Below are 13,978 nucleotides of genomic sequence, written 5' to 3' on the forward strand. Positions count from 1 at the left end.
TGTTCCCCACTCTTCCAGATCCACAACCTTTCTATCTTTTTAGACCAAACAAACAAGCAGGTTGCTAATCGATAGCAACCAAACATGACAAAATAAAGTATAATAAAATAACCCAAAACCAATCATCGAATTTGGACACAGCAACACAATAGGAGGAAAAAAGTCCCTAGAGCAGGCACAAGAGTCAGAGACCCACTCGATCTCATAGTGAAAAATCTCATAAACATACAGGTATATTATACACACAGAGAACCGGGTGCAGACCAATGTAGCCCTGGCACTTGCTGCTGAAGTCTCTCTGATCTAATACGAACAGCGATTAGTTGATTCAGATGGCTTCATTCTGATGTCTTTCTCATCACCTCTGGCCCATAAAATTTTTCTGCCTCCTCTTCCTCCGGATTTTCTGATCTCTGAAAGAAGAGATTTGATAGAGAGTCCACTTTAAGACTTTCTCTTTACATAATGTCTGGCTATGGGTCTCTGCATCTGTTTCCATCTCCTGATGGAGTAAGCCTTTCTGATGATGACTGAAATGGACCCTGATCTATGAATATAACAGAACATCATTAGAAATAATTTTTAATGAGAATGAAGAAAGATGATTTCATGTGTGTATGAACTAAGATGAACTAATCCTGTAGGTTTCATTACATCTCAGAAAAACATGCACAAGTGGTTTCATTCCTTGTATATAGCACACAGCAACAATATTTTCATTCGGGATTTTAGACTAGAAGTATTTGGTGTTAACCTAGAACTTTATACTTTCTAGTACCTGCTTCTTGGTTATCCAAGTAATATTGGGTATGGATTCCATCTTCTGAAGGGAACATTAAGTAAAAGCAGACATTGGTTGGCTATCCTCACAAGGTCTGTGCCAATGTTGTCCTAGTTTATGTTGCAGATAGGACACAGTGTAGGTCAAAGTTTTTGTTGCTGGATTGCTTTTCATATTTCTCTTTTGGAAGGCTGCAGAGTACCTTCCCACACCAAAGAAACCAGAACAAAGGCATTCCATTGTAGGCACCAGCTCCACTTCCACATGTTAGTTGAATTATGTAGGTGTTGTAGGAAATGGAGCCTCCCTTTCATTTTTTCAGAGGGCAATATTTTATCTTAGCAACAGCCTGAGTCATTTTACCTTAAGACAAAATTAAGCTGGTTCATTAACATCTTTCTTTAGTTTAGCAAAATTTTCTTCTATGATTTTGTTGAAAATGATTTCTGGACCTTTGAGCTGGAAACCTTCTTCTTTTACTATTCCTAATATTTTTTGCTTTTGTCTTTCCGTGGTATACCAGATTTCTTGGATGTTTTTTGTCAAAAATTTGGAGATGTAGCATTACCTTTTGACTGATGTATCCATTTCTTCTATCTTACCTCCACTGACTGAGATTCTCTCTACTATATCTTGTATTCTGTTGGAGATACTTTCCTCTGTAGCTCCTGTTCAAATTCCTAAGTTTTTCAGTTTCAGAATTCCATTCATTAACGTTTTCCTTATTGATTCTATTTCCATTTTTATGTCTTGAACTGCTTCATCCATTTTCTTCAACCATTGCTTGTGGGGGTTTTTTGTTTTGTTTTTTGTTTTTGTTGATGTTGCTATTGTTTTCATTTATTTAAGGAATTTATACATTTCCCTGGCTTTCTTTAAGGAATTTATGTATTCATTTCCTCATACTTTCTGTTTTCCTAGATTTCTTTAAAGGACTTACTAAAGGATTTCCTTTTTTAAGGATCTCTATTATATTCATGTAGTTAGTTTTTAAGGTCTTCTACTTATGTTTCAGCTTTGTTGAAATATTCAAGGCCTGCTGTGGCAAGGTAGCCAGGCTCTAGTGGATCTATTGCTTTGGCTGTTATTGATAGTTTGGGGGATGGTGTTTAGGCATCTGGGCTTGTGATGATTATAGGTCTAGCTGATTTCTGTATTTGTCTTGGTTGTGTATGTATTTAGTTTCTTGGTTTCCGTTTTCTCTGTGGACTTTCATAGAGTATGGTGGCATGTGTTGACCATTTTTCTTGCCTGCTCAGGTGGTATATGCACAGGGAATGCCTGCTAGTTTTGGAGGTTGGGGTACTGGGTGAGTTTGGAGAAGGAAGTTTGTAGGAGTAGGTATTGTGGTTCTTTGGAATGGGATCAGAAAGAGTAGGGAGACCAAAGCAAGTAGCCTTCTACAGAGAGGGAGATAAAACTGGGGGATTGGATTTCAGGTGTAGTAGGAGAGCTATGGGTCTGCCTTCAGCCTACTTGTTGCTCTAAGATGAGTAGCTGTTGGGTTAGCAGGGCATGCCTTCTGGAGTTAGGGCCTGGGACAAAACAAGGCATTGGGGAGGAAGATTGGAAGGAGAAGATCTGTGGGATCCATGGGAGATTGGTGGAGGGAAGATGCTATGTTTTCTGCTGTAGAGCCAGGGGATTTGAACTGGAGGAATAGATAGAAAAGAAAAGTCCTTCAGGAACCCTTGTCATGCCAGATTCTTAATAGTATTTTCCTCTGTAGGGTAGATATGAGAACAACAACATGGGATGTGTAATTTTCTAGTTGCTCACTTTAAAAAAAAAAACAAAAACAAAAGGAATGTCATTAGTTACTAGTAACATAGAACATATTAAAGCTACATTAAAAGTGAATGCTTCACTGTGATCATTTTATCAGGTGTTCCAAAATTCCCAAAAGAAAAAATTGAACCCTTTGATGTAGAAGAAGGGGATTCCATTGTCTTACCCTGCAACCCTCCAAAAGGCCTCCCACCTTTGCACATCTATTGGATGAATATTGGTAAGTAATGTTCTGTTATATCAGTCAAGGTCACTGTTATTCCATGAACTATGTATATGACACAATGAAAGCAAAGAAAGCCATCATTCGTATATGGTTGATTATCCTGTAGAATCAAATAGTCTTCAAAATTAGATACATTCACAATTCCATTCTTACTTCTAAATATAAACTGAAGTGTATATGTGAGGGCACTGGAAGATCATCATGTCTCTTGATTTTACAGTATTTGAAAGGGAGCAGATTGGTTGTATGAACAAGCCTGCAAAAAACAAAAACAAAACAAAAAAAAAACAACAAAAAAAACCAAAACATAAAAACAGTCTTTACCTTTGGAACACAGGCTAGCTCAGAGTTGAAGTAATTGGGCTGTATTGTTGGTTTAGTATTACTGTATTAGCCTAATTATCCCTGCTAAAAACACTGACCTACAAAAGAGTCAGTGTCAGCCTTTGTGCTTGCTCTTTTTGCTTTGGTGATTCCTAACATGAAGTTCTGTCACCTGTTTCCTCACTGCACTCGGGGTGTTTTCTCACTGCATTGCATGAGAAAATCACATTTGTGCAGCATCTAGAGGAGAGTGGCTGAAGCTGCCTTTGGCTACAGCCAACATCTAAACCTTTAACTCATCCTAGAATTACATAGCTGCTCCCAGTGGAGGGTGATCAATGGTGCAGGCATCACTCTTGAGGAGTCCAGTTTCAGAGAAATATCATCCAAAGAAAATAAGGGTAGTAATCGATATCTGTACTGAACAGTTCTTCAATAAGCCAAAACAAAGCAAGTGACCAGTTTGTAAGGAGACATGGAATACCAGATTTGTCATATCTGGGTATCTGTGAAATAATCAGCCTCCCAAGGATGTCATTGCTAATTTCTTCTCTGTTTGCCTACTGCAGGAAGAGCAGACAGGAAACATCACAATACAAAATATATGAAAGAAATAGAAATTTAAAAACCTGATGCAGCATCATGAGGAGAAGCAGCCCATTTCAGTGACGAATTGTGTTTTTCCCCTTGGCAGAGTTAGAACACATTGAACAAGATGAGAGAGTATACATGAGCCAAAGAGGAGATCTGTACTTTGCAAATGTGGAAGAAAATGACAGTCGGAATGATTACTGTTGCTTCGCTGCATTTCCAAAATTAAGAACGATTGTACAGAAAATGCCAATGAAACTGACTGTGAACAGTTGTAAGTCCAAGTAATTTATTCTTCCTTCAATCATGCTGAATGCAAATGCGTGTGTAATTCCATTCTTCTTTCTGAAGCCATTTGAAAGCTGGTTGGTATTTTCCGTCATTGTTTCGTTTAACTCTAGAGACTTCATCCAGATGATGTAGACATCTGCAGCTGCAGATCCACAGTAGCTCTGTCTCTGGCAGCCAGAAAATCAAATCTCAATTCACAGTACAAATGTGCTTCATTTCATGACTGCAGGATCTACTCCTTTTCAGTGAGCACAAAGCACATCTTGGGCACGGGCTCACCGTGACCTTGGATAAATCAGCAGGCTGAAAATGATGGAGACAAAAATTGAGTCAAAAGAAAATCACCATTTATATTCTTTTTTTTTTAATCCCATCAAGTTTTTCCTTTGTCCTTCCCAAATTGGCAAAGTTATCTGAATTGATTTTCTGTTTCCTACTTGATGCTGTAAATGCATGTCTGGGTTCCCAAAAGGGAAGGAGTAATTAGTGAGAGATGAAGTGGTAAGATTCAAAGGCAAAAGATAATCCCAGCAGCTCTCAGGCAGAGTAATTGACCCTGGTGGAGCAGAAGGTTAGCATGACCATTTCATTGTCTAATTTGTTCCACAATTTTTGTGTGCATATGATGTTTGTGGGTCTACTTTATGAAGGCTTTCAGTAGCCTGAAATCTTTGTAATACAGTAATCACTGATGTCTTTACAACATATATATATATATACTGTATTCGCAGTGACAGTACTCAAATGGGCATAGCTGTACTTCATCTTGTAATTTTTCCAGAAACAAATCCATGGGTTTTCATGCTTTATTGATGTCAGCGTCTACCATTATGTTTGTATTAGTTTCTTCCATCTTTTTTATTTCAGTAAAGCATGCTATTGATTCAAGTTCATCCACAGAAATTAGTTCCCAGGGTAAGTTGGTCATATGTAGAATTTGAACATATAGTTTTGCCTTTAGTCATACACAGTCATCTCATTTTATAATTATTAGAGTAATTATTAGAAATACAGCATTCTGTCAAGTAACACTTTAGAATAGAAGGTTTTATGATCCATAATCCTTTAGAGTTTATGTAAAGAGATAAGTACATGTGTATATGTATAGGTATGTGTATGTATATATGTGTGTATGTGATCTTTCAATGTAATATACAATTATATCTAATTAAAACATATATAAAAGTAGCATATAAATTAATTATGTATAAACATATATAATTAACATATAAACTTATATCTGTAGTTTTAAGTATAGTTATAAGTGTAAGTATGCAATGGTGTATTACTTTGATTTTTTTTCTAATAGCTCACACATAGCACAGAAGGTTGGTAGCTTTAAATAACAAAAGAGAAAATAAATGGTTAATATCAAGAAAAGTAGAAAAACTCTGGACTTAAGAAAGTTAAGTGAATCATTTGTACCTACATGACTTGTCAGAGCAGTTTAAAAACCACTAAGCAATTTCACTGAGAAAGAATGCAGTTTTTAGTATATTTCCTTTTTTTTTTTTTTTTGGTCTATGAAACCCTTTAGAAATTACTCATTTCTTCTATCAGATACCGATCAGAATTTGCATTTTATCTATGATGCTTGAGTTTTAACCTGAGTTAAACATAGGTACATAATGACTTGTTTTCTATATTACAAATCGCACTCAAATGAAATAAATATTCTTTACATTATGTGGGTGAGGGGCTTCACTTAGGTTTCTAATATACTGGTGATCTCATCACAAGTGAACGCAGCACTTGGCTTGCGGGCCATCTCATGTATGCTGTCTCATCCCCAACATCGTTTTCTGTGAGATTAGTCATCTACAGATATGTCTTCAAGTACTGAAAAAATTCATGGCATATAGTACATATTCAAATATCATTTCTAGTACATAAGTTCATGCAAGAAGGTGGAAAGCAGACTGCACATGGCTTCCTGTATTTTACACTCTTCTCTTCTGATAATAGAAAGTCAGCTATTTTATTTCTTAAAAAAGATAAAGTCACATTGGCACTGAATATGAAAAAACAATTTATGTTCACCTTTGGAAATAAAATCAAAATGTAGTGTGAATGAAGTGTCCTAATTTGTCATTATATTTTATATTTTAAAATCACCAATAAAAGAATAAATGAAACTTTTTAATCAATACTTTCCAAACACAGATGTATTATGATTCATTTTCTAAAGCATTTGGTATTCTTAAGGATCTGAGACTAGAAGAAATTTACTGAAGAGCTAAATAAATTCATGGCTGCCTGGTGTCTACTATGAGTTTCCTCAGTCTGGATTCTCAATAAAGTACTAGAAAGGAAGCTCTATTTTTGGAAAGAATCATATCTAATACTTTGATCAATAGATTAAATAGACATATAATTATCAGAAATGGCAAGGTATGGTAAAACAAATACAAAGTCAGACTATCAGTTAACTTGAGAGTGTCTTCAAGAAATCATCTTGAGTAAGGCTTCAAGTTCTGAAAAGGCACAGGTGGTATACATCGTGACATTTAAAAACATTGGTAAAGAAACAGAGACACATGCTTCCTTGGATAAGAGAAGTCTGTTTAAGAAGCACACCAAAATATATACATAAAAGCATGTGAAATCATGTTTTAAGAATGACTTGGTACCATAGAAATTTTACCACCTTTATTGAGGAAGGCATTGACTCTTCTCCTTTCTTTTTCAGCAAATTCCATCAAGCAAAGGAAACCCAAACTTCTGTTGCCTCCTGCCCAAATGGGAAGTTTATCCGCAAAGACTGTACTCAAAGGGGATACACTATTGCTCGAGTGTTTTGCAGAGGGCCTGTGAGTACCTTGGCCTCTGCCCAGCCCTTATCCCATCTAGTGTGTTAACGACTTAGAATTCAAGACTTTGCTGCATGCATGCTCTTAAGTTACTATTTTTTTTAAAGATTATAAACATCAATTGTGTTTCTCCAGAGAAACGCAGTTCCGCTTCCTTATACAGAATTTAGGTTACAACTGAAATTGACTTACAGGTTCTTGTCTTCATTGTGGCATTGGAAGTGCAGGGACCAAGGCAAACCTTAGTGAAGTGAATGATCTACTGTGGTCCTTAAAGCATGTGCATTAGTAGCCACACATCTACTATAAGCTGTGCTTTTCTTTCTTTTCTACTCGTTTCTTTTTAAAGTGCTAGCTCCACTGTTATAGTGCTATAACAGCTTAAGCTTATGGCTTAAGCCCCAAGGGAGGTCCAGCCACCTATCCTTAATAAGCCATCTAAAAGAGTCTAATTTAAAAAGGAAAGCAAGCAGGAAAAAATTATTCCACATGCTCATATTGGGCAGAGGGATAAAACGACTTGGAGACCCCTCCTAGATCTGACTTCTGATTGTGGAGTGTGGTGTGATCACAGTTTAAGTGGAGGTCCGAGGATGTGCACGGTGAGAAATCCCAGCAAAGTGTTGTCCCACATACTTTTGCCTCATCAATCATTTGCCTGGACTTCAGTCTCATCCAGTAAAGTGGTATAACAAGTTGGCAGAACTGTGTGAAATCTCTTTTTTTTTAATTAAGTATTTTCTTCATTTACATTTCCAATGCTATCTCAAAAGTCCCCCTTACCCTCCCCACCAACTCCCCTACCCACCCACTCCCATGTCTTGGCCCTGGTGTTCCCCTGTACTGAGGCATATAAAGTTTGCAAGACTGTGAAATCTCTTTCTAGGGAACAAAAGTTTCCCCTGTGGCTGTTGTCTTTCACTTTCCCTTCATAAGATTCCTGGGAAATATTCCAATTCTTTGGGCTCCTCTTTTCGGTAGCTTTATTAGAATTTGTTCGTTTACACTAACTACCCTCCTTTTAATTTCCAAAGGTCTCTATTGTATGGGACCACCAACTCCCCAAAAAAGATATGGAGACTTGTATTTGTTATAAATCCCTAGATTTTACAGCTAGGCTTGTTATCAGCTAGCTCATCACTTCTTGACCTATTTATTCTAAGTTCTTTTACTTGTTTGTTAGGTAACTTTCTTTCCCCCCCTCCCCCCTCACACACACTACATCTCGCTTTTCCCAGAGTTCTTATCTCCTCTCAGAAGTCCCACCTTCTACTTCCTGCCTTTGCCATTGGCCACCATATTTTTATTTTACCAATCAAAAAGGAAGAGAGGGAGTGTTTACAAAACACCAAGACAAGAGATGCTTAACAATACCAAAGTTTGGCTTGTAATCAAGTCTCTACCAGTTCAGAAATCAGCATGAATATAATACAGAAACAATCTTTACATGATAAATAAAAACGTCACTCCAACACTCTATTTTATTTTTAGAACATAAAATAAGTTTTTGTGCAAAAGAAAATGTCCAGATGATGAGGTTTAGGGGAAGCACACATCAAAAGCTGGCCCACTGACACTTCACAACTCCAACAGCAGAGTCCCGTCTCAGTTCTTCTGAAACCCTAAGGGTTGACCTTTTGGCATCTTTGAAAATTCTGGCCTTTGCTGACTGACTTATACATTCATGTAACTGGGGCCCTGGTCACATGAGTTCATTGTTTCTACAAGTATGCCTGCTGACTTGAGAGTCTCGCATCAGTAATGTGGTGGAGAAAGGCATTCCATCTTCCAGTTGATTCATTTTATATGCAAATATTTTGTAAGTAATTGGGAGTCTCTTTAATCAGCTAGGATTTGAAATGTATTAAATAGTAATTAAGAGTAAAAATAAAACATAAAAAAAACACCTTTGTTCATAATTCACTGAAAAGTCTAAATGACCTGGTTTTTCATTAGATTGTGAGGGAAAGGAAGGATTTTAATTCTTGTACAACTTTGACACTTTGCCTATTTCTCTTGTCAGCTAGGTTGCTTATCAGCCTTAAATCACCTATGTTCAGTGATAAATTATTTCAATATGTTGTCACATGGCCTTGCTGGAGAAAGAGGTCTATGTGTGCTTTTATAAGGTATATTTTTATTTTATGTATTTTGACTGTGGGTATGCCTGTGCACTCTCTGTGTTCAGTGTTCACAGAGGCAAGAAGAAGCAATAGAAATTTAGAGTGTTGGGAGCCACTATGTGGATGCTGAGAATTAATCATGGTCATCTGCCAGAAGAGCAAGTGCTCTTACCTGATAAGCCTTCTCTGTAGCCCTGGTCTGTCTTTTTATCTGAGAAGGTCAAAGCGTTGCCCTCTCTGTAACTCATGGCTAAGCACCTGGTGTCAGCATGGATTTGTAGTGGTGGACATTAAATTCTCTCAGCCTTTGTTCAGCTTAACTCTTCAAGTCAGTCAAACCTGTTAGAGACTTTCCCTATCACTTCCTGCCAATTCTGTCATTTACTTCTGGAGGTGACTGGCATCTGTTCGTATGAACAGTATTGTCCTCCACTTATAAAGGTGCCCCCACGTACCTTGTGGAGACTAGAATGTTGGGGAAGGCACATAAGAAAAAAGGCAATGGACATCCACAAAGAGTTGTTCTTCTTTGCAACACAAAGGTTCCTGATACTTTGTTAGAAGAAGAGATTATCCCCCTCTGCTCCCCATAATTAGTCTGAGTTGGGTTGTCCACTCTTTCCGGTGTTCCTTTGAATCTTCATTGTTGAATCTCCAACAATATTATTGAAAAAGTTTTTGAAAGGACTTCACAGATATCTCAAGGATGTTTAAAATCACACAACTTCTAGAGTAATAAAGTAAACATCACTAATGATAGTGGTAGCATTCTGTCACGTACATCATCAACTCAGTTTCCTCCTGACATTCCCTGGCTGTAAGTCTTCCCATGTGCAAAAGAAGCCCACAGACCTCACACAAAAGCACAAGAGCTTTTCTAAGCTGAATGGAAAACGAAGCCCATTCATCTCTATCTGCCCCCAACCTTAAACTCCTCTAAGTGTAACTCACATCAGCATTATGTTAGCCAGATGAACCCTTTCAGCTTAAACAGGGAAAACAGTGAGGAGTTTGCTTATATCTGCTCTGAGGTGGTTGCATTAACCATTTGTCTAAGTAAATAATGATAATAAAAACGTTTGGGCTGCTAGCTAAGAATGCTTTCTGTGCAAGCTTGAGGACTTCAGATTGAGTTCTCAGCACTCACTTAAAAAGTCAGATTGGTGTCACCTGAATATTTGATCTTAGCCATTCTGACTGGTGTGAGGTGGAATCTCAGGGTTGTTTTGATTTGCATTTCCCTGATGATTAAGGGTGCTGAACATTTTTTCAGGTGCTTCTCAGCCATTCGGTATTCCTCAGGTGAGAATTCTTTGTTTAGCTCTGAGCCCCATTTTTTAATGGGGTTATTTGATTTTCTGGAGTTCACCTTCTTGAGTTCTTTATATATATTGGATATTAGTCCCCTACCTGATTTAGGATAGATAAAGATCCTTTCCCAACAGAATGGGGGACTTTTGGGATAGCATTGGAAATGTAAATGAAGAAAATACCTAATTTAAAAAAAAATCAGATTGGATGCAAACCCACCTAGCAGTGGGCAGGGGTGTGGTGGGGATGAGATGGATACCAAGTGAGAGAGCAGAACACATGTCCTCCTCTGACCTGTGCTTGTATGCACATATATGCACAGTAACACGCACAACCCTGTTTACACAAATACACACACACACACACACACACTCACACACACTAATACTACTAATTAAGTGAGGGAAGCTTCCAGAGACACATGAATGTTGGAAAGCTGGGAGCTTATAGATATCCTGGAAATGGTGAAGAGTTAACTGATATTTTGACTCTCATTAGTTGAGAAATATAGTCGCATCCCTGCCACCTTATTGACAGTGAGAATGTGCTGTTTTAATAATTCACACTCACGCTGTGTGAAATGAAAGCAGAGTCATCACGAACTTAAGGATGGAAGCTTTCTATGGATCCTACAGCTTTCACCAAGAATCAGAAGAAAAGTTACCGCCATAAAAACTGAAATATTTGAAGTTGTGAAAACAGACAAAAATCATTAAATAGCTCAATGTTTCCTCAACCCATCATTGTTCAGACTCTGTTAGCAAGTACTCCTTAAAAATAAAGCATGGAATCAAACAAAACAGAGCTGTCCAGAATAGAAGAGCTATTAACCTAGCTGAATAAACTGCCCCTACCTGTGATGTCATGTTCATCAGATTTAAATCATTTAATTTGTTTATAAGAAGTGAAGAGTTAGACAAATGATTTTTTTTCAAGAACAGAAATAAAAGAAGAAATTCAGGAAAGTGAGGTGCTTGCATTGCTAAAGCACAGACTCATGAAAATCTGTGTGAGAGGAACGGAGGCCCAGGGCAGCCTGTCACTTGGCAGATGGCCATTTTGACAGATGGTATAAAAGGCAAGCAGGTAGGAGATTCGGAATCCAACCACTGCTTGGTGGCATGCTCTGTAGAATTCAACTGCTAATCAATATACTCCCATATGTGTCTGTCTGAGTGCGGTGACCATTTCCGAAGGATATCTGCTGAGCACGGGTCCTGGGCTTGGTCAAAAAGGAGATTTGTAGAAAACTGTGAGGTTAATCCCTTTGGCTTTGATGGAAAATAGCAAATGTTTGTAAGAAAGAACTTGAGATTTACCTCCAGTGTCGTTGTTTCCTAATAACTGAGCTATTTTATTCATTTTCAGTGTGAGCAAGTAATTTGAAATAACTGAAATAAACAATTTGAGACATTAATTTAATTATTGGGGCTGGGTAGATAAGATAGTTCAGTGCTTAAGATCACTTGTAGATGACCTGATTTGATTCCCAGTACCCACATGGTGGTTCATTACCATCTGGAACCCAATGCCTTCTCCTGGCCCCAAGGTCATCAGACACGCATGTAGTGCATGTACATACATGCAGGCAAAACACTCATATAATAATAATAAATTTTGAAAAATTATTATTTACTTCCTGACCAATGGCAAGTTTGACCACAAGCATAAGGCTATACCGTTAGGAAGGATGGACTCTTATGAAAAGCAGAAATCAAATAGAGCCCACTAAGAAAACAATGTAAATTTGAATCTGATAAGTCTTATTTACCTTCTGGGATCATTGTATTTGGTAGTGATTAAATGATAACAGTAATCCATGTCACCCTTAGATTGTTCTCAGAGTAGTGACTAGAAACCAGAAATATGGTAAATATCAGAACTATGTGCTTTCCAATCCTGTAGGAGGAGCAAAAACACGTTGTCTGCCACGTAGAGTTGCTTATCAGCAACACAATGAAGTCACAGTTTTCATTGGATGTCAGTTTTCCACTCTCATTTTTATGAGAAGGGGGTTTTCCTCACATGTTGGCCCTAGATTCTGTTTTCCTTCATTGTGAGGCATGTGGTAAGGTAATCCCTGCCTTCTGTATTGCTTTTGTTTGTTTTGATCTTGTGAAGCAATCTCCCTAATGCTCCGGAACTAGGGAGATTCCGGGTTCTTGTGTCCTTCCCTCTTTCCGCAGAGCAGGAAAGCAAGGTCTGTGCTGGACACTCCAAGCTGTCCTGAAGTGAAAGAGTTGCTCCTCCATCCAGCCCACGCACTTGGCTCCACTCCTCAGCCACTCTAGCCAAAATTGGCTTCATTAGGATTCAAGGGGAAGTTGTTGCCTGCCTCTGCTGGCTGCAGTGCCATGGTGTGGGAAGTCGCACAGGGAAAGGAGCTGTTGCTCTCTGACCACCACGGGGAGATTTTCACACCTGACAAATACCTTGCGATATTATTTCTCTGGACTTCAGTTATCCATTTTGCATACAGCTTCATTGATTCAGCCCTCACGTAGAGTTAGTCTCCTTCCAGAATGGACAAGATTCCTAGGGAGTAGACCATTAAAAGGGCTTATGATGAAATATGTTTTTCTGAAGTTGATGTGTGTCTATTGGTAAGGCTGATAAAACTTCGTGCATATGTAAACTCAGCATGATAATAGGTACACCACGAGATATTACTTATAATTGATATTTATTTATCTATTCATTAATTATATTTCTTGCAGACCAACTCCACATATCCAGTGGAGCAAACCGGGTAGTGAATTACCAGAGGGAAGAGCAACAATTGAAGTTCATGAAAAGACATTGAAGATAGAAAACATCTCCTACCAGGATAGAGGAAATTATCGCTGTACAGCCAACAATTTGTTGGGGAAAGCCAGCCATGATTTTCACGTCACAGTAGAAGGTACGCCTTCCATTAGAATTTATGTTTCTACTTCGGAGTAAAAAATAAGTGCATGCCATCACAGACCTTTGCTTCAACAATGCACATGTTAAAGCTGATCATTAGCTTGCAGTGTTAGTTGTAGTGTGGGCACTGAGTAACACTACACTTAATCAGTCTTGTAATTTATTGCCCCAAACCATATGGAAGGCATAAATGTCAAGAAGAGAGCTTAGTCTCTAAACATACACCACTTCCATGGCCAGTTTAAAATGTCATTAAACCTAGCCTCCTGTAAGGTTTTATTGCATGAAATGATTTTTATTATAATGCACACATGATGCTCATAAATAAGGTCATGTTTGTGAAATCAAACATTATTGCAAGGACCCTGGAAGGAGGTGGGGAGTGCTTGCTAATCTTGTCACTCAGCTTCTGTGTCTGTGATCACAGTCAGATGAATCGTCTTACATTTTTCCTCATTCAAGCCTTTTTTTTGTTCTGTACCCTGGTACTCAATACATCACTTAGAGTGAAATATGAAGAGACCACATGGTGCAAATACTAATATTTTTTATCAAATAGTACCAAAATATATTACTTTCATCTTCTACCCATAAAAACTGAACTCTTTTGATCAACTGAGATTTTCTGCCATTTTTTTTTAATGAAAGGGGATAACATTTGAAATGTAAATAAAGAAAATGTCTAATAAAGAATGTAAATAAGAAAGAAAGAAAGAAAGAAAGAAAGAAAGAAAGAAAGAAAGAAAGGAGGAAGGAAGGAAGGAGGAAAGGAAGGGAAGGGAAGGGAAAGGAAAGGGAAGGGAAGGGAAGGGAAGGGAAGGGGAGG

At 37.9% G+C, this 13,978-nt stretch overlaps 1 protein-coding gene across 7 annotated transcripts in view; it reads left to right on the forward strand.

Annotated features, from left to right (window-relative positions):
• Chl1 (cell adhesion molecule L1 like) overlaps positions 1–13,978 on the forward strand; it is a 199,911-nt gene that overhangs the window by 138,390 nt on the left and 47,543 nt on the right. For 6 of the 7 annotated variants that reach the window (XM_029478803.1, XM_021165654.2, XM_029478804.1 and 3 more), the window contains exons 6-10: positions 2,667–2,789; positions 3,814–3,984; positions 4,869–4,916; positions 6,691–6,811; positions 12,963–13,147. In XM_029478803.1, coding sequence (XP_029334663.1) covers positions 2,667–2,789; positions 3,814–3,984; positions 4,869–4,916; positions 6,691–6,811; positions 12,963–13,147 — 648 coding nt within the window. The remainder of the gene's footprint in view (positions 1–2,666; positions 2,790–3,813; positions 3,985–4,868; positions 4,917–6,690; positions 6,812–12,962; positions 13,148–13,978) is intronic. The other variant, XM_021165652.2, reaches the window with a different exon arrangement.

Source organism: Mus caroli, chromosome 6 (assembly GCF_900094665.2).
Source record: "Mus caroli chromosome 6, CAROLI_EIJ_v1.1, whole genome shotgun sequence".
NCBI classification, from domain to species: domain Eukaryota; kingdom Metazoa; phylum Chordata; class Mammalia; order Rodentia; family Muridae; genus Mus; species Mus caroli.